Source organism: Siphateles boraxobius, unplaced genomic scaffold, assembly GCF_051911475.1.
Source record: "Siphateles boraxobius isolate OS27281-9 unplaced genomic scaffold, OSU_SipBor_1 111, whole genome shotgun sequence".
Classification (NCBI taxonomy): Eukaryota; Metazoa; Chordata; class Actinopteri; order Cypriniformes; family Leuciscidae; genus Siphateles; species Siphateles boraxobius.
In genome coordinates this window covers 1,915,092-1,940,000 of record NW_027508713.1, presented here as the reverse complement: position 1 = coordinate 1,940,000, position 24,909 = coordinate 1,915,092, and the positions used below count along the sequence as shown (strand labels likewise).

Here is a 24,909-nt window from a genome sequence, read left to right as displayed (position 1 = left end):
ATGTTTGGTTTAAGGACTACAATCAGAGTTCTCACTGATCAAACAATTTCTTTAGTATAATTTAGTATTAAATACATTGTTTATAATGGCTATTATTGTTCAATAAATAATATTTTATGTTATAATGTTGGGAAAGATTGCATTTGTGCTTTTTAAAACAAAATATATATATATATATTTCATATATATTGTATTTAAATAAGTCAAGTACTTTTTAAGTACCTCTTTGTAAATATAAGTACTTTAAGCACCTTGTACGAACCCTTTCCCTGTATATAGCCAAAATAACATTATAAGAATTTGTCGCAACAATGAAAAAAAAGTTGCTAAATGTGGTAGCAAAATTTCTAAATTGGCAACACAGGACAATACGTGTGATACACAAGCCGCGTTTCCATTACCCTTCAAATTGCGCAAATGGAAATTGCGAATTGCAAATACGCCCAATGGAAACACGTCAATTTCGCAAAAACTCCCAATTATTGCAAAGTTTTTACGCTCGCATGAGATGATTTTTCAGGCAATTCGAAAAATAAATATTTCGCAAAACTGCAATGGAAACAGGTTTTGGGCATTTACAGTCACCTGACGCAGATGACACGGTATGTTTGGACAGAATACGAGACATTTCTTTATTAAATTTCTTTATTATACGAGTTCTTTATTAAATTCATAAAAGACAAAAGAATTACAGGAATACTGGATTCTAAACCTCAAAGAAATGCCAATATCAAGACCTCGAAGCAGAAATGAGGGAGAAACACCTCATATATGCCGCTCACAGTATAAGGGTCTTTCCTTCCCATTAATGATTGGATAACACACACACACACGTCTCCTTTGATTAATAATATTGGCCAGTGCAGTGGCTGGGATGTACATAAACCCACCAACATCTGTCGCCACGATTTTTGGAATGACTTATCGCGAGAGGAAAAAAATACGTTTTAGTTGCTTAACATCGGTTAATGGAAATGCCGTCATTTCGCAATCGTTTTTTGTCGACATTTAGAAAAAATCTCAAAAGTTTTGCGCAAATCTGTAATGTAAACGCGCGTGCTGTGACGATCTGACCTGTCTCTCTTCCTGCAGCCGGATGGGAACCGATCCCGGAGCTCCTGGAGGTGTTTCAGACGGAGTTCTCCCTGCGCCTCTTCTGGGGTCAAACGGGTGCGCAGGCCGAGCACAAGGAGCGCTGCGCCAAGTTCGACCGCATCCTCACGGTCCTGTCCAACAAACTGGAGCCGGATGGAGGATCTGAGGTCTGAGCTGCTCGAGGGACCGAGAAACGGCCTCTGAGCGACACCATGTCCAGTTTAAACAGACAGTTCACACAAAAATCATCATTTACTCGCCCTTAAAGGTGCAGTGTGTAAGTTTTAGAGGCATCTAGTGGTGAGGTTGTGAATTGCACCAAACAGGAGTTACGGTGGCTGACAGGAAGTGATGTACAAAGATAATTTAAGAAATTATGTTTACTTAATTATTCATTAAAACAATATGTCATTGCAAATATTATTGTTACTTGTTCATCGTTGTGTCAGTGTTTTATTCGCTGACTTTAGCAGCTTCTTTGCACGAAGAACATCATAGTGAGGAAACGCGTTTGTCCGTTCAGGGCCACCATAGAAACATGTGGATGTAAGGAGACCCGCGGTGTGTGTAGACAGAAACGGCTCATTCTAAGCTAATAAAAACATAACGGATCATTAAGTAAGGTCTTTATGCACCATTATTATATTGCATTTCTGTCAACAGATCCTCCTAAATATTACACAATGCACCTTTAAGTTGTTCCTGTTCACACCTGTTCCAAACCTGTATGAATTTATTTTTTTCTGCTGAGCACAAAGAAGATATTTGAAGAATATGGGTAAACATGATGACCCCATAGTTTGAAAAAATACTATGGAAGTCAATGTTTGGTTTCCGACATTCTTCAAAATGTTTGGGTGAACTATCTCTTTAATATCCCTGTCATTGATTAAATATTCAGATAACAATAAGTGTTAAAAAAGACAAGAAAGACTGAAGCACAATCAGATGATAAAGGACTTTCAGACATCATGTGACTTTTCCCAAGTTGGTAGCCGTTGTTTTAACATTGAAAATATTGCAGATTTCAGCTTTGTTTCTATTGTGATGCATTTGAGACCTGGATGATGATGTTTCAAAACTGTGATTTTGTTCACGCTCGAGTGAAATATGCCAAATATGCCCAATTTCAGAGGCAGTTTATATGGAAAGAATATATTTTAGTTTCTTAATGAATTAAAATGGAAATTTATACATCGAACCGAGTCTGCTTTAATTTACAATCAACATGAAACAGGATTCACAATCACAACCCTTTACTTTCGAATTAGAGTTGGGGGTAAGAACAGTATTCACAAAACGGGACTGAATAGAAATCAAAAGTGGAAAAGAAAATAATTGGAAAAAGAAAATTGTTTTAGAGCTTGGACAAGTTAACATTTTGACGTATTCTTCAAATTAAGATGCACTAGTGAATTCACACTACACCCCTAGGTAATGTATTAAAGTTAATTAAGTTTCATGTTGATAACATGATAATATTGCGGTTATGTGTCGCCAGTAGAGGGAGACACACACACACACACACACACGCACAAATGTACCAAAACCAAAACACAACTCAACGACTAATCGTCATTTTGATCTGATGTCTGTACACACTCACATTAGTACCAATGGTAGTATCATGTTTTGACAGACACACACACACAACTTTGCAAACAAATGCAAACAACTTTTTCATAGTTGACAAATTTCCATAACATGGATTACTAAGTAACTGAAACTGAACTCTCTTTATATCGTTCTTGTTAACCGGGCCAATTCTTAAAAAATAAAAATAGTGAAACATTTATAATGATAACGATTAGAGGAACGCACTTTCAATCCATCAGCCAATCAGAATCCATTAACTGCAACAGTAATCAGTAGTAACAGTTATCATGTTTGGTGTGAACAGACTTTAATTCAGCACTAAAACATACAGAAGCAGAGTCAAACGTTGGACACACATGACTGTATTTATGTTAAAACAATGTGACATGAAGGCTTATGCTCACATGTGTGCAATAATCAACAAACACAACAGAAACAAACAATGAACATGATCTTTAAAACTACAAATGCACCGAAAAATCACCAGCAGAAGCATATAACAAACTGAGAGAAAAGAAAGAAAACACTCCACATAATAGCATAAAACAGGAGTATATGGAGTGAGTGTCACATGACGTTATCAGATGATCTTTATGTATGAGGCTGGCACGTATCCCACATCTCCATTGGCTCTCTGAACTCTGACCCAGCCGTCACCCTGATCCTCATCCATCAGACTCAGCTGCTCGCCCGCCTGCATGCACACGGCTCCCTCGCTGCTGCCTGCGCACACACACACGCGCACACACACACACACACACACACACACACACACACACACACACACACACACACACACACACACACACACACACACACACACACACACACACACACACACACACACACACACACACACACACACACACGCTCAGACAGAGGCTCAAGGGAAGACCGGCAGGAACAAACGTGCAACAACAGCTCTCAAAAGCAAGTCATCATAGTTGTATAAACTTCTATAGTGGTGAATGGGAAAATACAACTAATATATTTTTCGTGTTCCCAGTTTCCCCAACAGTAAATTACAAACAACAAAGTTTCTATGACTTTCCTAAAGAGGAAGGAAACATCCTTGAGAGATTGTTTACATTAGTCAGAGGACGGATGTCATATTTGCTGCTGTATTAGAAATACTCACTAGTTTTCTGTAGTTTTATGCCAAGGTAAGAACACAATATTTATTCATATAAATTTAAGAAAAAAATGCTTTTGTAAATCATATTTATGACAAATTATTACATACCAAGTCATATTTATGAGATAGTCAAAATTACGACATACTAAGTCATAATTATGAGATAGTGTCATTATTTTGGCTTTTCAAGTCCTATTTATTAATGTAGTTGAAATTATTACTTAAAATGACAAGACAAAGTTAAAATTGTAACTTGCAAATTTATATATGAGATGAAAAGTTGAAAGTATAACAATGTAAATTTCAATATTTATCATAAAAATGACTTAGTGTGTTTCTACCTTTGTCATAATTGTGGATTTAAGTCATAATAATAAAGATAAAGTCGAAATTATGAAAAGCAGTCACATTTACGACGAAAAGTCAAAATTATGACTTAAAACGACAATTAAGACAAGTCAGAATTATAATATACAAAGTTATATTTATGAGATGAAGTCAAATTTACGACTTAAAACAAGACAGTCATTTAAGTCATAATTTCAACTTTTTGTGTCGTTTTAAGTCATAAATTTGACTTCATCTCATAAATATAACTTTATACATTATAATTCTGACTATCTTAATTGTTTTAAGTAATAATTTCTACTTTACAACTAATAAATATGACGAAGTCAAAATGATGGCATACTATCTCATAATTATGACTTAGTACGTCATAATTTCGACTTCTTGTGTGACAGTTTCAACTGATAGAAACAATTTATGATAGAAAAGTCAAAATTGGCATATTAAGTAATAATTATAAAGATGAAGTCAAAATTATGACATTATTATTAGATGTAAACTAAAACGACTTAACTTTAAACTACAATTATGACAAATTCGAAATTGAAATACTAAGTCATATTTATGAGATGAAAGGTCAAAGTTATGACATAAGTGTGATGATCAGAAGGATGTTGAAGAACAGAAGAAAGGGAAAGAAACTCACCGTCAAAGTCATAGAGCGCTGTACACTGGCCGACGGGTAAGTCCACCTCAAACTCTTCCTCAAAACCGCATTCATAGATGTTCTCTGACGGAGACGTGGTGGACTCACTCAGCACAGTCAGATACTCCGAACTACACACACACAAACATCACACACACACACACACACACACACACACACACACACACACACACACACACACACACACACACACACACACAGTCAAAACTACAAACAGCTACCGAACAACTTCAGGAGTTTTTTCATGTGCTGAAAGAGTTAATAAAGCACTGACTCTTACACTGACTCTCTCACACTCACTCTCACACTCACTCTCACACTCACTCACTCTCACACTCACTCACTCTCACACTCACTCACTCTCACACTCACTCACTCTCACACTCACTCACTCTCACACTCACTCACTCTCACACTCTCACACTCACTCTCACACTCACTCACTCACTCTCACACTCACTCTCACACTCACTCACTCTCACACTCACTCACTCTCACACTCACTCACTCTCACACTCACTCACTCTCACACTCACTCACTCTCACACTCACTCACTCTCACACTCACTCACTCTCACACTCACTCACTCTCACACTCACTCACTCTCACACTCACTCACTCTCACACTCACTCACTCTCACACTCTCACTCTCAGTCACTCTCACACTCACACACTCACACACTCTCACTCTCAGTCACTCACACACTCTCGCTCACGCTCGCTCACTCACGCTCGCTCACGCTCACTCACGCTCGCTCACTCACTCTCACGCTCGCTCACTCACTCTCACGCTCGCTCACTCTCACGCTCGCTCACTCTCACGCTCGCTCACTCACTCTCACGCTCGCTCACTCACTCTCACGCTCGCTCACTCACTCTCACGCTCGCTCACTCACTCTCACGCTCGCTCACTCACTCTCACGCTCGCTCACACACTCTCGCTCTCAGTCACTCACACACTCTCGCTCTCAGTCACTCACACACTCTCGCTCACGCTCGCTCACTCTCACGCTCGCTCGCTCGCTCACTCTCACGCTCGCTCGCTCGCTCACTCTCACGCTCGCTCGCTCGCTCACTCTCACGCTCGCTCGCTCTCACGCTCGCTCGCTCGCTCGCTCTCACGCTCGCTCGCACGCTCGCTCGCTCGCTCTCACGCTCGCTCTCACGCTCGCTCGCTCTCACGCTCGCTCGCTCTCACGCTCGCTCGCTCTCACGCTCGCTCGCTCGCTCTCACGCTCGCTCGCTCGCTCTCACGCTCGCTCGCTCGCTCTCACGCTCGCTCGCTCACTCTCACGCTCGCTCGCTCACTCTCACGCTCGCTCGCTCACTCTCACGCTCGCTCGCTCACTCTCACGCTCGCTCGCTCACTCTCACGCTCGCTCGCTCGCTCTCACGCTCGCTCACTCACTCTCGCTCACTCACTCGCTCTCACGCTCGCTCACTCGCTCTCTCGCTCGCTCACTCGCTCTCTCGCTCGCTCGCTCACTCTCACGCTCACTCTCACGCTCACGCTCACTCTCACGCTCACTCTCACGCTCACTCTCACGCTCACTCTCACGCTCACTCTCACGCTCACTCTCACGCTCACTCTCACGCTCACTCTCACGCTCACTCTCACGCTCACTCTCACGCTCACTCTCACGCTCACTCTCACGCTCACTCTCACGCTCACTCTCACGCTCACTCTCACGCTCACTCTCACGCTCACTCTCACGCTCACTCTCACGCTCACTCTCACGCTCACTCTCACGCTCACTCTCACGCTCACTCTCACGCTCACTCTCACGCTCACTCTCACGCTCACTCTCACGCTCACTCTCACGCTCACTCTCACGCTCACTCTCACGCTCACTCTCACGCTCACTCTCACGCTCACTCTCACGCTCACTCTCACGCTCACGCTCACTCTCACGCTCACTCTCACGCTCACTCTCACTCTCACTCTCACGCTCACTCTCACGCTCACGCTCACTCTCACTCTCACACTCACTCTCACACTCACTCTCACACTCACTCTCACACTCACTCTCACACTCACTCTCACACTCACTCTCACACTCACTCTCACACTCACACTCACTGGAACTGACCTGGCGGGCGAGAACTGCAGTGTCCCTCCACCGGCTTCAGTCAGCTGACCCTGAGGAACACACGTTTATATGAGTGTGTGAGTCGATTGCAGAGCTTTATACAACACAGCCGCACAGTAATGAACAGAGTCAATGCTCAAACATAATAAAATATGAGACCAATTCAAGAGTCATTATTCAGCTCATATTCTGTTCTGGTCTGATAGTGTCCGTGCAGTCAGATCAATAATATTACTGAAAATGAAGTAGTGTGTGTGTGTGAACCTGGTATTTGCTGATCTCTCCTCTGAGTCTGGCGATGTTATTAGCCGTTTCTATGATCTGAGGCTGAAGGCTGGACGGATCGCCGAGCTGCGAGTTCCGCTCATAAACACCCTTCATCTTCATCAGAGCCTCGCTGACGGACGGACGGACACACACACACACACACACACACACACACACACACACACACACACACACACACACACACACACACACACACACACACACACACACACACACACACACACACACACACACACACACACACACAGTTAAAGCGGATCAGAAAGTTTAATTGAAACAGGATCAGTTAATGTAGCTGGGTTCACATGAATCCAAGCTCAAAAACGCTTTCATTTTTTCATAATAATCAATGCATCATCAGCTCTTTTCTCAAAACAGCGTCTTCTCGACATGAACAACACGAACCAAACTCCTCCAGTCTCAGATACAACTACAGTGTTTAAAGGTGGGGCTAAGAGATGCTTCAGCCAATCAAGACCAGAGACTGTCATTATGCAAACTAGTGACAAACCTACAGCAGGAAGTGAGACTGAAGTACTAACGACCCGATTCAGTTCAGAATCACTTCTTTCTTTTGGAAAACAATAACTCCATTTATCTGCACTTTAACCTTTAAAACTTTGCAGATATGAAAGGTAATATTCAAAATAGCACAATGGGGCACTTTAATAAAAGTTTTTATAAGAAGTTGCTGGAATATTGGATATTATTAAAGTTTAACTCACACTCACGTGTCACAGAGATGCTAGGAAAGTAGAATCAGATGGATTGATGCGAATACAACGAAAAAAATTATAAAAATATGCAGTCACTGAAACTACAAACATGAGAGGAGTTTATGTGTCCCGTAGACATTTTGTGAAAACTGAGGTTTATAATGTTTTGGCACTACTAGATTTTTTTTTTTTTTTTTTTACAATTGTCTCGTAAACATGTCTTTCTTGCATCGCCGGGTTATTGTGTCTCATGTAATCGTGTAAAAGTAAATGATTTGAACCTCTGCTCCGTCTCTTTCTGCAGCTCTTTCTGTACGTCGTCCATCTTCTCCTGCAAACGCTTGAGTCTCTGATCTGGAGGAAGACGAGATAAGTCCTCCGACGAAGACGGCTACACACACACACACACACACACATTAAACCTTCTAAAAGTGTATTTTTAATACAGGTTAATCTTACATAAACCCCTCCCACACACAGCATAAAGCAATCAGTCCAGCCAAACTGTCAATCATACTGACTAATGAAATAAATAAATAAATAATTAAACAAACACCCATCAACGATCATAAGATGTTGTGACAGTAAAAACGGGTCATAATTGCGTGGTTTATTTGTGTTCATAAGCACATAAGAAATTCTTACGAATAATTTTTGCCTAATTCACAACATAATCCAGATTTTTTTTATAACTTTGTTCTATGTTAATATTTTCAATGCATTATTATGCAGTGAAACCTCGCGGCGCAAGCTATAATTCTCCTTTTCTTCCTCCTTTACTCTTTAAATAGTTTTTCCAACTTAAAATGCCATAAAATTTAACGTTTAGTCAACTCGAAATATGAAGCTCATTACAGGCACACTTGTTTTGTGCTGCGCTGCATTAGAAATGAAATCAAATCAAACTACAGAACACTAAACAAGACGATCATTCACTGGATCTCAATCACTTTAAATGTCTTTGAATGAGTATAAAAGTCATGCAGGAAATAAAGCTTCTCACCGTACCATGTTTTTATCAGGAGACGTCACCTGAAAATTCTAACACAACAAACGTTAGATTCAGATTCAGATTGTTTTATTTAGTGCCATATCAGCATCCAAGGCTATTTTCATGGCAAAAATTTAAATTACAAAAATACAAATAAATACAATAAAAACCAAACAAACAAAAACAGCAAGTCATACTATACAAGATTTTTTAAATGAACATGATGATAAAATCCAAAACGTTTTCATGCATAAACAAACATTAGTATATATATATATATATATACAGTCAAACCAAAATTTATTCAGACGCCTTCAACATTTCTCACATTATCACAGTTTATTCAGTATAGTTTCGAAAATTTTAATAAAATATGACAAGAACTCTTTCAAGAATTTTACACGGTGCTGTAAAAAAGATCGCATTAGAAAAAACAATTCAGCAAAACATGGTCAATTTAAAATGTCTGAATAATTTTTGGTCCCACATTTTAATAAATTTTACTGGTAGTCACTGTATGAAGAATTATTGTGTATGTCACAGTTTAATTTATTTTGCTCTCCTCATTTACATAAATTAACTATAGAGTCCTGCATACTCTAGTAAAAAAAAAAAAAAAAATTATATCTGGTGTCTGAATAATTTTTGGTTCGACTGTATATGAATATATATATAAAGCTGGAGAGATGCAGGGTTAGACTGGTGATAATCTCTTCATCTGGTGTGTGTGTATGTGTGTGTGTGTATAGATCTGTAACCTGCAGGCGAAGGAAGTACCTGTTTTTTCTTGAACAGTTGTTTGATGCGCACCTTGGGCAGGTGTGGTGTGTTGTCAGACGCGCCAGGTTTGATTCCCTGACTGTAATCCTCAAACTCCACGTCAGCAGGGGGCGCTGCGCCAGATCTGTGCTGCTCGATGAGCACCAGAGTGTCCTACACACACACACACACTCAAGTTTCACACGAGTTTCAGGATATTTTCTCTTTTTTTAATCAACATTTTATCATAGGTTTCAGCTGCATCAGAAACATATCACAGATTCAATGAACTATATACACAGTTCTACTGTGATACTCAGTCAGTATCATACTGACCTGACCGACAGCTTCAGTGATTATAAAACAAGCGCTGCTCTTTGATTTCTGTGTAATTCAGTCAAAATTTGAAGAAAAGTGCTTGTTTTTCATTAGACTTTGTGATTTCCTACTTTTTTCCAAACATTAGGGAATGGAAATGACTAATTAGACAATAAGTGCTCCGCCGCCGCCAACTACTGGTTATAGTATTATTATTATTTATTTTTTAGATAAAAGTGTTTGCCATTTTTCCAACATCTTTTAACTTTTAGTTTTCCAAATCATCACAATTAAACAATATTTAGAGCTTTGAGGAGCTAGAAAAAGTGTGAAGTACTTGAATTTCACTCATAATGTAATATATGAATAATGTAAAAATTATTCAACTATTTCTATCACAATACCATGGTACCAGTTAGTGTAACAACATGAAATCCACAGCAGGGAGATCTCTTACTAAATTTACTCGCACTGGCAGAAATAAACTCCTATCACGGCCAGTGTTCCTGAACTTCCTTCAGGCTGAGTAAAGTTAGAAAACCAGCTAGCAGAAAACCATACAAGCTTCATACTATGATATTTCAATGAACACAGTGTGTGTGTGTGTGTGTGTGTGTGTGTGTGTGTGTGTGTGTGTGTGTGTGTGTGGGTGTGTGTGAGAGAGTGAATGAATGAGTGTTTGAGTAAATGTGTGTGTGAGTGAGTAAATGTGTGTGTGTGAGAGTGAATGAGTGAGTGAGTAAATGTGTGTGTGAGTGAGTAAATATGTGTGTGAGTAAGTGAGTGTGTGTGTGTGTGTGAGTGAGTGAGTGAGTGAGTGAGTAAATGTGTGTGTGTGTGTGTGTAAGTGTGTGTGTGTGTGTGTGTGTGTGTGAGTGCGTGAGTAAATTGTGTGAGTGTGTGTCAGAGTGGGTGAATGAGTGAGTGAGTGAGTGAGAGTGAATGATTGAGTAAGTGTGTGTGAGTAAATGTGTGTGTGAGTGAGTAAATGTGTGTGTGAGTGAGTGAATGATTGAGTAAGTGTGTGTGAGTAAATGTGTGTGTGAGTGAGTGAGTGAGTGAGTGAGTGAGTGAATGAGTGAATGATTGAGTAAGTGTGTGTGAGTAAATGTGTGTGTGAGTGAGTAAATGTGTGTGTGTGAGTGAGTGAGTGAATGTGTGTGAGTGAGTAAATGTGTGTGTGAGTGAGTGAGTGAATGAGTGAGTGAATGATTGAGTGAGTGAGTGAGTGAGTGATTGAGTGAGTGAATGAGTGAATGATTGAGTAAGTGTGTGTGAGTAAATGTGGTGTGAGTGAGTAAATGTGTGTGTGAGTGAGTGAGTGAGTGAGTGAGTGAGTGAATGATTGAGTAAGTGTGTGTGAGTAAATGTGGTGTGAGTGAGTAAATGTGTGTGTGAGTGAGTGAGTGAATGAGTGAATGATTGAGTAAGTGTGTGTGAGTAAATGTGTGTGTGAGTGAGTGAATGAATGAGTGAGTGAGTGATTGAATGAGTGAGTGAGTGAGTGATTGAGTAAATGTGTGTGTGAGTGAGTGTGTGAGAGTGAATGAATGAGTGAGTGAGTGAGTGTACTTTTACAACAATCTTTGTTAGGACCAGTTTGAGTTTTAGACGATTGGAGTGAGGACAAAGAGAGTAAAGTGAGGACATTTTGGCCGGTCCTCACTTTCTGAGACCCCTTTAAAGGCCTGTTTGAGGGTGAAGACTTGGTTTTAGGGATAAGGTTATAATTAGGTTAAGGGTAGGTTTAGGGTAAGGGTTCGGGTTAAGCACATAGTTGTGATGAGTAAGGTTAGGGTAAGCGGCTAGAGATCGCATTGTGTCAGTGAATGTCCTCATAAAGAAAGATGTACAAGAGTGTGTGTGTGTATGTGTGTGTGTGTGTGTGTGTGTGTGTGTGTGTGTGTGTGTGTGTGTGTGTGTGTGTGTGTGAGAGAGAGCGAATGAGTGAGTGAGTTTGTTTGTACACACTTGTTTCTCATCGATGTTCCTCCCGGTGCTGCTGATCGTGTCCAGACACTTTATGATGTTGGGCAGGATCTTCTTCTCGGTCTCGGAGAACTGCACGTACCCGTCGGCCAGCAGCCGGATGCGCCGCTCCTCCAGTTCCTGCAGCTTCTGTCGACGACACACACCACGTGTTCAATATTCATCTCGGGACGATTCCCTCGATCAAACCACATGAGGACGCACCTTAAACACGGAGGGAATCTCTGAGTGGTAGAGGTTGCTCTGCTCCTTGTTGTACCTCTGGAGTTGTGAGGCGTATTCGTTCTTACTCTCGTCCGCGATGTGGATGCGACTGTGCGCGTGCTGTTTGGCCTAAAACACACACACACATGATGCATCATCAAACCCAGAGCACAAGTCGTATGAAGAGTGTGTGTGTGGTTTGCCTGTACCCTGTCCACTTCTGCTTTAGTCGAGTTTGTGTCCTGCTGCACTCTCTCTGTTTGCTGATTGGCCTTTTCTGCTTCTCTCCATTCCTTCTCAAAACGCCTCTTACTCTGGTTAGAAAAATCAATCAATCAATCAATCAGTCATGATGTAATCTCGCGCAGGGATGCATGTGTTCATGTTTTTGTGTACGGAGGCTGCTTTACAGTTTTTATCATTAAAGAAAATTAATTAAATATTTTTTCTTAAATGAAATAACCACTAAAATAATACATTTTCATGACCAAAACAAAGTAGAATAAAAAAAAAAATTGCACAGATTAGTTTGAGGTACGTCAACATTGACATATTGTAAATGTTTCAAATCTTTTTTGTGTCCTTTTGTTTTTTAATCTTTTTTTATTGTTTTTTTGTGCGTCAAATCTCAGTCTGAACTATTATTGTTAAGAAAAGTAAAGACAATTGGCTAAAATTTAAACAAAACTATTTTCATTACTCAAAAACAAACTAAACTAGAGTAAAATAAAAAAAATATAGGTGCAATCATCGACGATGGGCCCAAGCCCTGCTGGCTTTAGGGAAAATGTGCATTTAATGCGGGTAAATAATCGCACATATCGCACGCTTACTCTCTCTCTCACACCCACACTTGCTCACTCACTCACTCGCTCACACTCTCTCTCACACACACACACACTCACATTTTTTGCTCACTCACTCCCATCGCTCGCTCACTCACTCACTCGTACACCCACTCGCTCGCTCACCCACTCTCTCACACACACACACACTCACATTTTTTGCTCGCTCACTCCCATCGCTCCTTCGATCACATCGCTCGCTCGATCACTCACTCGTACACCCTCTCACACACACACTCACACACAAACACTCACTCACTCACTCATTCGCTCGTTCACTTACTCATTCACTTACTCACTCCCCCTCTCACTCACACACACACACACACACACTTGCTCACTCACACACACACACACTCACTCACTCGCTCACTCACACTAACTCACTCACACTAACTCACTCACACTAACTCACTCACACTAACTCACTCACACACACACACACACACTCGCTCGCTCACTCACTTATTCACTTACTCACTCCCCCTCTCACTCACACACACACACACTCGCTCGCTCACTCACTTATTCACTTACTCACTCCCCCTCTCACTCACACACACAAACACTCGCTCACTCACACACACACTCACTCACCTCACTCACACACACACACTCTCTCACTCACAAACATACTCACTCGCTCACTCACTTATTCACTTACTCACTCCCCCTCTCACTCACACACACACTCACTCGCTCACTCACTCACACACACTCACTCGCTCACTCACTCACACACACTCACTCGCTCACTCCCCCTCTCACTCACAAACACACACACACTCGCTCGCTCGCTCGCTCACTCACTCACTCACTCACTCACTCACTCACTCACTCACTCACTCACTCACTCACTCACTCACTCACTCACCCTCTCACTCACAAACACACACACTCGCTCACTCATATTCACTCTCTCACTCACGCACTCACTCGCTCACTCACAAACACACACACTCACTCGCTCACTCACTCACTCACTCACTCACTCACTCACTCACTCACTCACTCACTCACTCACTCACTCACTCACTCACTCACTCACTCACTCACTCACTCACTCACACACTCACTCGCTCACTCATATTCACTCTCTCACTCACGCACTCACTCGCTCACTCACTTATTCATTTACTCACTCCCCCTCTCACTCACACACTCACACACGCTCACTCACACTCACACTCACTTACTCACTCTCTCACTCACTCACTTATTCACTTACTTACTCCCCCTCTCACTCACACACACACTCACACTCTCACTCACTCATACTCACTCTCTCACTCACACACACTCACTCACTCACTCGCTCACTCATACTCACTCTCTCACTCACACACACTCACTCGTTCACTCACTTATTCACTTACTCCCCCTCTCACTCACACACACTCACTCGCTCACTCCCCCTCTCACTCACTCACACACACACACACACACACTCACACGCACCCACTCGCTCGCTCGCTCACTCACTTATTCACTTACTCCCCCTCTCACTCACACTCACTCGCTCACTCACACTCACTCTCTCACTCACACACACTCACTCGCTCGCTCACTCACTTATTCACTTACTTACTCCCCCTCTCACTCACTCTCTCACTCATACTCACTCTCTCACTCACACACACACTCACTCGCTCACTCACACTCACTCTCTCACTCACACTCACTCACACTCACTCTCTCACTCACACTCACTCATACTCACTCTCTCACTCACACTCACTCACTCTCTCACACTCACTCTCTCACTCACACACACACTCACTCGCTCACTCACACTCACTCTCTCACTCACACTCACTCGCTCACTCACACTCACTCGCTCACTCACACTCACTCGCTCACTCATACTCACTTTCTCCCTCACACACACACTCACTCGCTCACTCACACTCACTCTCTCACTCACACTCACTCGCTCACTCACACTCACTCGCTCACTCACACTCACTCTCTCACTCACACTCACTCTCTCACTCACACTCACTCGCTCACTCACACTCACTCTCTCACTCACACTCACTCTCTCACTCACACACACACTCACTCGCTCACTCACACTCACTCGCTCACTCACTCACACTCACTCGCTCACTCATACTCACTCGCTCACTCATACTCACTCGCTCACTCACACACACACTCACTCGCTCACTCACACTCACTCGCTCACTCACTCGCTCACTCATACTCACTCGCTCACTCATACTCACTCTCTCACTCACACACACACTCACTCGCTCACTCACACTCACTCGCTCACTCACTCGCTCACTCATACTCACTCTCTCACTCACACTCACTCACTCTCTCACACTCACTCGCTCACTCATACTCACTCTCTCACTAACTCGCTCACTCACACTCACTCTCTCACTCACACTCACTCGCTCACTCACTCACACTCACTCATACTCACTTTCTCACTCAGACACACACACTCACTCGCTCACTCACACTGACACTCACTCTCTCACTCACACTCACTCGCTCCCCCTCTGACACACACACTCACTCGCTCACTCACTTATTCATTTACTTATTCCCCCTCTCACTCACACACACACACACTCACTCGCTCACTCACACTCACTCTCTCACTCACACACACTCACTCGCTCACTCACTTATTCACTTACTTACTCCCCCTCTCACTCACACACACACTCTCACTCACACACACTCACTCACTCACTCATACTCACTCTCTCACTCACACACACTCACTCGCTCACTCATACTCACTCTCTCACTCATACTCACTCTCTCACTCACACACACTCACTCACTCACTCGCTCACTCATACTCACTCTCTCACTCACACACACTCACTCGTTCACTCACTTATTCACTTACTCCCCCTCTCACTCACACACACTCACTCGCTCACTCCCCCTCTCACTCACTCACACACACACACACACACACTCACACGCACCCACTCGCTCGCTCGCTCACTCACTTATTCACTTACTCCCCCTCTCACTCACACTCACTCGCTCACTCACACTCACTCTCTCACTCACACACACTCACTCGCTCGCTCACTCACTTATTCACTTACTTACTCCCCCTCTCACTCACTCTCTCACTCATACTCACTCTCTCACTCACACACACACTCACTCGCTCACTCACACTCACTCTCTCACTCACACTCACTCACACTCACTCTCTCACTCACACTCACTCATACTCACTCTCTCACTCACACTCACTCACTCTCTCACACTCACTCTCTCACTCACACACACACTCACTCGCTCACTCACACTCACTCGCTCACTCACACTCACTCGCTCACTCACACTCACTCGCTCACTCATACTCACTTTCTCCCTCACACACACACTCACTCGCTCACTCACACTCACTCTCTCACTCACACTCACTCGCTCACTCACACTCACTCGCTCACTCACACTCACTCTCTCACTCACACTCACTCTCTCACTCACACTCACTCGCTCACTCACACTCACTCTCTCACTCACACTCACTCTCTCACTCACACACACACTCACTCGCTCACTCACACTCACTCGCTCACTCACTCACACTCACTCGCTCACTCATACTCACTCGCTCACTCATACTCACTCTCTCACTCACACACACACTCACTCGCTCACTCACACTCACTCGCTCACTCACTCGCTCACTCATACTCACTCGCTCACTCATACTCACTCTCTCACTCACACACACACTCACTCGCTCACTCACACTCACTCGCTCACTCACTCGCTCACTCATACTCACTCTCTCACTCACACTCACTCACTCTCTCACACTCACTCGCTCACTCATACTCACTCTCTCACTAACTCGCTCACTCACACTCACTCTCTCACTCACACTCACTCGCTCACTCACTCACTCACACTCACTCATACTCACTTTCTCACTCAGACACACACACTCACTCGCTCACTCACACTGACACTCACTCTCTCACTCACACTCACTCGCTCCCCCTCTGACACACACACTCACTCGCTCACTCACTTATTCATTTACTTATTCCCCCTCTCACTCACACACACACACACTCACTCGCTCACTCACACTCACACACACTCACTCGCTCACTCACTTATTCACTTACTTACTCCCCCTCTCACTCACACACACACTCTCACTCACACACACTCACTCACTCACTCATACTCACTCTCTCACTCACACACACTCACTCGCTCACTCATACTCACTCTCTCACTCATACTCACTCTCTCACTCATACTCACTCACTCACACACGCACACACTCACTCGCTCGCTCACTCATACTCACTCACACACACACACACTCACTCACTCGCTCACTCACTTATTCACTTACTCCCCCTCTCTCTCACTCACTCACACACACACACACTCACTCGCTCACTCCCCCTCTCTCTCACTCACTCACACACACACTCCCTCACTCACTCCCCCTCTCTCTCACTCACTCACACACACACACACACACACACACATACTCGCTCGCTCACTCACTCATTCACTTGCTCCCCCTCTCACTCACACACACTCACTCACTTATTCACTTACTCACTCCCCCTCTCACTCACACACACAAACAGTCGCTCACTCACACACACTCACTCACTTATTCACTTACTCACTCCCCCTCTCACTCACACACACACACTCACTCGCTCACTCACACTCACTCTCTCTCACACACACTCACTCGCTCACTCACTTATTCACTTACTTACTCCCCCTCTCACTCACTCACTCGCTCACTCATACTCACTCACTCACACACACACACACTCACTCGCTCACTCACTTATTCACTTACTCCCCCTCTCACTCACACACACACTCACTCACTCACTCCCCCTCTCTCTCACTCACTCACACACACTCACTCACTTATTCACTTACTCACTCCCCCTCTCACTCACACACACAAACAGTCGCTCACTCACAAACGCTCACACACACTCACACTCTCACTCACTCACACTCACTCGCTCACTCACTTATTCACTTACTCACTCCCCCTCTCACTCACAAACACACTCACTCGCTCACTCACAAATCTATCTGGTGATGAAATGTTTTCTGTGTTGAGACAAATCTTGTGCGATGTCCTAAACTGCCTGGATAATCACACAACGTGTGCCGTGGTCCGTTAATGACACGTCCGATTCGCGAACTGACTCCTTTGAACCGATTCACTTTAATGAATGGTTAAAATAACAACTGATCTGTCCAACACTGAACTCAAGAGTCATTCTAGAATGATTCATTCTTTCCAAGTAGAGCTATTCAAGTCATCTGGTGAAATTGTTTTTATATCGCAATATATATCGCAGAAAAATCAAATATCGCAATGTCATTTTTTTACCAATATCGTGCAGCCCTACTGTAAATTCTGTGGGCCTTCAATTGCAGGACTGTCCAAATTTGTAACTGCGTCAAAACAATTCAAACACGAATCATTGAAGCTTCACAATGACATATTATATTTATTTTACTTTTCCTTAAGAGTTCAGAAGTCTGCCCATCTGTGCCAACCATAGCATGGTGAAATCCAAAAGAAATTAATTTAGCACTTTATTGTGTAGGCTACTGTATTTTCTATTGCAGTAAATCTATCCCAACCATTTTTAAAGAAAACAAGAAGGCATGTGTTTTAAAAGATGGAGAGTAAAATAAAAAGCACATCTGTATGCAATACAGTTTCACTATTGGTCATTATTATCCAGAGCGGCTTACTATATAAATAATTTGTGCGACCAAATCATGTTTTGCGCTAGTAACTGAAAAAGTTAGTAGCGCAAGTGCCACCAGTGGAAAATGTTAGTGTAGTTCCCTGCACTCACTCGCTCACTCACACACACACACTCACTCACTCGCTCACTCACACACACACTCACTCGCTCACTCACACACACACTCACTCACTCGCTCACTCACACTCTTACTCACACACACAAACACTCGCTCACTCACACACACTCACTCGCTCACTCACACACACACTCACTCACTCACACACACACTCACTCACTCACTCGCTCACTCACACACACACTCACTCGCTCACTCACACTCTTACTCACACACACAAACACTCGCTCACTCACACACACTCACTCACTCACTCACACACACACTCACTCACTCGCTCACTCACACTCTTACTCACACACACTCACTCACTCACTCACACACACACTCACTCACTCACTCACACACACACTCACTCACTCGCTCACTCACACTCTTACTCACACACACTCACTCACTCACTCACACACACACTCACACTCTTACTCACACACACAAACACTCACTCACTCACACACACTCACTCGCTCACTCCACACACTCACTCGCTAACTTATTCACTTACTTACTCCCCCTCTCACTCACACACACACTCACTCACTCACTCGCTCACTCACACACACACTCACTCGCTCACTCACACTCTTACTCACACACACAAACACTCGCTCACTCACACACACTCACTCACTCACTCACACACACACTCACTCACACACACACTCACTCACACACACACTCACTCACTCGCTCACTCACACTCTTACTCACACACACAAACACTCACTCACTCACACACACACTCACTCACACACACACTCACTCACTCGCTCACTCACACTCTTACTCACACACACAAACACTCACTCGCTCACTCACACACACTCACTCACTCACTCGCTCACTCACACACACACTCACTCGCTCACTCACACTCTTACTCACACACACAAACACTCACTCACACACACTCACTCACTCGCTCACTCACACACACACTCACTCGCTCACTCACACACACACTCACTCGCTCACTCACACTCTTACTCACACACACAAACACTCGCTCACTCACACACACTCACTCACTCACTCACACACACACTCACTCACTCGCTCACTCACACTCTTACTCACACACACTCACTCACTCACTCACACACACACTCACACTCTTACTCACACACACAAACACTCACTCACTCACACACACTCACTCGCTCACTCCACACACTCACTCGCTAACTTATTCACTTACTTACTCCCCCTCTCACTCACACACACACTCACTCACTCACACTCTCACTCACTCACACACACACTCACTCACTCACACACACACTCACTCACTCACACTCTCACTCACTCGCTCACTCACACACACACTCACTCGCTCACTCACACTCTTACTCACACACACAAACACTCGCTCACTCACACACACTCACTCACTCACTCACACACACACTCACTCTCACACACACTCACTCACTCGCTCACTCACACTCTTACTCACACACACAAACACTCACTCACTCACACACACTCACTCACTCGCTCACTCACACACACTCACTCGCTCACTCACTAACTTATTCACTTACTTACTCCCCCTCTCACTCACACACACAAACAGTCGCTCACTCACACACACTCACTCACTCGCTCACTCACACACACAAACACTCACTCACTCACACACACTCACTCACTCGCTCACTCACACACACTCACTCGCTCACTCACTAACTTATTCACTTACTTACTCCCCCTCTCACTCACACACACAAACAGTCGCTCACTCACTCTCTCACTCTCACTCACTCACTCTCACACACTCACTCTCACACACTCACTCTCACACACTCACACACACACACACACACACACTCACTCTCACACACTCACTCTCTCACACACACACACACACACACACACACACACACTTATTCACTTACTCACTCCCCCTCTCACTCACACACATAAACACTCGCTCACTCACACTCACTCTCTCACTCACTTACTCACACACACAAACACTCGCTCTCTCACTCACTCACACACTCACACATTTACTCACAATCTCCAGCTGTTTGAAGGTGATCTCCAGGTTCTGCTGAGCCTTCTTAACTTCACACAGATGCTACAAGAAAACGAGTTTCACACTAATGAGGATCATGACAGGGAACCGATATCCTGCATCTGTGTGCAGTGAGTGTGAGATGTGTGTGTTTGGGGTCTGGCTCACGTTCTTGCGCTCGTGCCGCAGCTCATGCAGGTTTTTGCTGAGCTCCACACAGATGGTGAGCGTCATGCTCTCGGACAGTTGCTCTCTGTGAGCCGCGTACTCGTTCAGCTCGTTCACCACGTCCTGAAACGACTGCTGACAGCTCAACCTGCGCACACACACACCGTCAACAACACGCGCTTACAGTGGGGCTGGCAAATCAAAATTTGAATTTCGAATATTCGTCGAATTAAAAAAATCAGTTGGTGGCAAAAATTGTGCACTAACACACTTGACGAAACCTGCACATCGGTCAGAGCTGAGTGTGTGTGTGTGTGTGTGTGTGTTTCATCAGCTGGACACACCGTCAACAGAAACCCGCTGCAGACCAAGCTGAGCGTCTGCTGTTTTTGACGAACAATATGTAAATGTAGTGAGTAGAAGTGTGTGTTTCTGAATGGCAGTTTGCTGTTTTGTGTTCATGTAGTTCATTACGGTGTGTGTTGAAGCGTGTGTTCTCAGGCTTACTGATGCACGCACACAGTTTTATGCCCTATTGTAACCTAATTTTACTTGTTTGCACATTAGGGAAATTCTATTTTATTTAAGGACAATTGTTTCAAAAGTTAATGCAATTTAAAAAGTCGTTTCATTTCAATAAAAGATGCGATGCTTGATTTGGTTTATGATCGCTTATTGCGCTCGCTTGCGTCCACATGTGGGCATAGGAGACATACAGCACTGTTTTTCCTCTAGCATTAAATATTGCCTTTAGAATTCAAATATAATTAGAATTTGGCTAATATTTAAGAAATAAATTCTAATTGAGCTTTTCAGCCATTTTGACAGCCCTAGTGCATTTACAGTCATGTGACTTGCATTGCATTCAAGATACGCATTTTATCAGTTCATGCATTCTCTGGGAATCGAACCCGAGATGTCAGTGTTGCTAGCACTGTTTTACTCACAGGAATGCTGATTATCAATGTTTAATCGAGCGATCGAGAGACGGTTCACTCACTTTGTGTCCTGATCGTCTTTGATGCCTCGTCTGGAATATTTCTTAGAGAGATTCCTTCAGGGAAACACACATAAAAAAAGGTTACACCACCAGGGGCCTTCAAGAACACAAGATAACTTTACATTGTTAACGCACACGGAATAATTATCATAATAATAACAACTTTCCAAACACTGCCCCCACCCTTATATGAAAAAACGAAATGCTTTCGGTTGATTTGATCAAAGAAATGATGCAGAAACTAATTTAGGACGGCTTGCGGTGATGATGTTGCACAACCTGTGCGAACTAATTAATATTCATGAGCCAATGCTCTCTATATAAGTGGGGTCTGTGGAAAAGTTTACAGAAAACAGTGTAAAAAATTAAAAATAATTAAGATTAAACTAATTTTTTTGATACATTGATTAAAATAAATTATAAATATTTAATACAATTTTTGCTATAAATAATGCATCTGATATCACAGTACTACAGTGAGTAGGAAAAAAGCTAAATAAATTAACGTAATAAACTAAATATTTTCCAAATAATAATACAAAAATATAGATATTAAATTCTTTCTTTTTATGTATAAATTGGGTCTTTATTCATCAAAATATATAACTCCCTTTGCCTTTTAAATTTTAATATAATATAAATTTGAGGATTTTGCAGGAGGATTTTTAATATTTTGAATTTTATTTTAAAAGGGACAATGCACATTAATTAACATGAGCACTCAAGTCCATCAAGTAAATGTGCCAGATTGAGCCATACAGGCTATTTTTCACCGGTACGATGATGATATTTGTGGGATGCGTCTAAACGATGGAAACCCCTGATCTACAGAAACACAAAGCTGTCTCTTGCCTGAGCAGTTTGGCGTAAGTCTGCTCAACCTCGGCTCTCTCTTTGACAAACTTCACGTATCGGTCCAGCAGATCCAGTCCGCTCTGAGTGTGTCGTTCAATCACGTCATGCTGGTCCTGCAAACACACCATACTGACATGGATTAACAGTGCATTGATATTTGTCTCTGGTGGTGTGTAGGATAGTCTGGTCTCAGAATAGGTGTGACACATTGATGTGTGTGTGTGTGTGTGGCTCTTTCACTCACGTGCACACCCTCAAACTAGCTAGACTGGTAAATCTGCTTCACGCTAGTTGTGACAGAACGACCTGATGAGTCACATGACACATCTAGCTTCAAGTTTAAATTCATTCAACTTATATTGCTTGTTACATTTAGCTAATTATAAATATTATAACCTACTTCTACCCCATGTGAAAATACAATATTTGATTACTTTATTAACATTTGCTTTTAAAATAATAATAATATTGTGTGTAATAATAAAGTGTAGCTAACTTGTATTTAAACCCAAAATGGTTAAGTAGATGCGCGCACACACACACACATCACTGTATCTTTAAAGGAAGTTGAGTTCTTATCTAGGATTTCATCACTCATGCTGTTCTTTTGGTCTTGGACTACTTTCGAAACAATCAGATGAAGAATAGTCTGTGTGATCTCTTCTTCTGTTCTGAGATGACCAGACAGCTAAACCAGTTTAACCTGTAGAGAGTTAGTTTTAACCCAATTAAACTACACTAGCGCTGCTAAAACCTCAGCCAGTGAAAGGGAATCGCAGTCAAGCTGTCACGTGACGTAATACTTAATACAAGTAAACATTTAAATAAATAAGTGTTGTGACAAGATTTTTAGTTCCTTTACGGACGTTTAACATGTGAAGTGAAGTAGGATATCTAGTTTAAAACTGTTTTATAAAACCCAAATTAATTTACATGAGGAAAACATCCGATTTGACAAATAAAAGCGTTCACATTTGAAGCGTTCCTGTCGGGAATTGGTTTCATTCAGAACGTCATTACTTTCTGTGCCACAATGGTTGAATATAGCGTATAGATTATCAACATTAAAATCGGCGACATTTTTAATTTCAAATAAACGATTTGACGCGTTTACATGTGCCGCGTTTTTTGTCTACCGTTACCGTTTTGAAACCCAAGAACGAGCTCCACTAAGTTATATCGTTATAGTTACCTTTATATTATGATTGTCAGTGATTCTAGACAAGTAGTCCAGGCTAGCTAAACTTACTTTTTTTCAATCGTGAAAAAGTTCATCATTACTGCCCTTCACTTAAAAATGTCAATATAATGAAAATCCAAAGGACAGGTGTCTGGAAAACTGCAAGTGAATCAATGAACGCTTTAATCATGTATTTCTATTTGCAGTCAGTGATTAAAAGCAGAATGAACTTACCCACAGATCTGATCCCCAATCCATGATCTTTGATCAGAAACCACAGCAGTCTGAGACACGAAACTCCTACAGGAAGTTGTTTTAACTCAAAATCCTTTCAGAAATATGAGGTAGTCCCTTTTATTGTTGGTCACGACACCTATAGTCCCATAAAACACGGTTAACTCTCGTTTTTACCAGGTAAAGCGATCCTTGTGTGAGTGAAGAGAAGAGTAGTGTGGTTTCTCTCACGGATCTGTGGAGAGTGAGTTTCACTTCATGACACCTGAGTGAGTGAGTGAAAGAGTGAGTTCACAGGTGTAAGTTATATGATTGTGCTTCTGATTCACTGGTCGTTTTCAGTCGGTGGACATTTGACAAATAACACCGTTTCTAACTCCGTTAAGAATACAAATAAAACACTAGTAAAATGACAGTACTTTGTTATCCGAGATGATAAACGTGTCGTTTGTGACACACTGACATCTACTGGAATAAAAATATCCATACAAAAGGCTACTGAACCTGATTCGAGAACGGTGAA

The 24,909-nt window shown here is 42.8% G+C and overlaps 2 protein-coding genes across 5 annotated transcripts in view; one reads left to right on the top strand and one right to left on the bottom strand.

The window, feature by feature from the left end:
• Positions 1-2,296, top strand: part of sh2d3a (SH2 domain containing 3A) — a 28,926-nt gene extending 26,630 nt beyond the window's left edge. For all 4 annotated transcript variants that reach the window (XM_077197594.1, XM_077197603.1, XM_077197610.1 and 1 more), the window contains one exon: positions 1,093-2,296. In XM_077197594.1, coding sequence (XP_077053709.1) covers positions 1,093-1,268 — 176 coding nt within the window. In that variant the 3' untranslated portion in view covers positions 1,269-2,296. The remainder of the gene's footprint in view (positions 1-1,092) is intronic.
• Positions 2,297-2,981: 685 nt separating this feature from the next.
• Positions 2,982-24,856, bottom strand: LOC143706305 (cdc42-interacting protein 4 homolog). Its single transcript, XM_077198083.1, has 15 exons — positions 24,387-24,856; positions 22,970-23,085; positions 22,118-22,171; positions 21,118-21,265; positions 20,950-21,012; positions 12,408-12,512; positions 12,199-12,327; positions 11,977-12,123; positions 9,706-9,861; positions 8,946-8,978; positions 8,219-8,328; positions 7,198-7,330; positions 6,934-6,983; positions 4,821-4,951; positions 2,982-3,414 (listed from the first exon to the last, which is right to left on the bottom strand). Exons 1-15 carry the CDS (start codon positions 24,408-24,410, stop codon positions 3,272-3,274), a joined length of 1,542 nt encoding a protein of 513 aa, XP_077054198.1. The 5' UTR covers positions 24,411-24,856; the 3' UTR covers positions 2,982-3,271.
• Positions 24,857-24,909: the final 53 nt, after the last annotated feature.

Excerpts from the sequence above, each read along its gene's own strand:
- LOC143706305 (XM_077198083.1), bottom strand. The coding sequence starts at position 24,410 with ATGGATTGGGGATCAGATCTGTGG. Across the intron at positions 8,329-8,945 it reads CGTCTCCTGATAAAAACATG|CCGTCTTCGTCGGAGGACTT; the intron begins GTACGGTGAGAA and ends GTGTGTGTGTAG. Across the intron at positions 6,984-7,197 it reads GAGAGATCAGCAAATACCAG|GGTCAGCTGACTGAAGCCGG; the intron begins GTTCACACACAC and ends TGTGTTCCTCAG.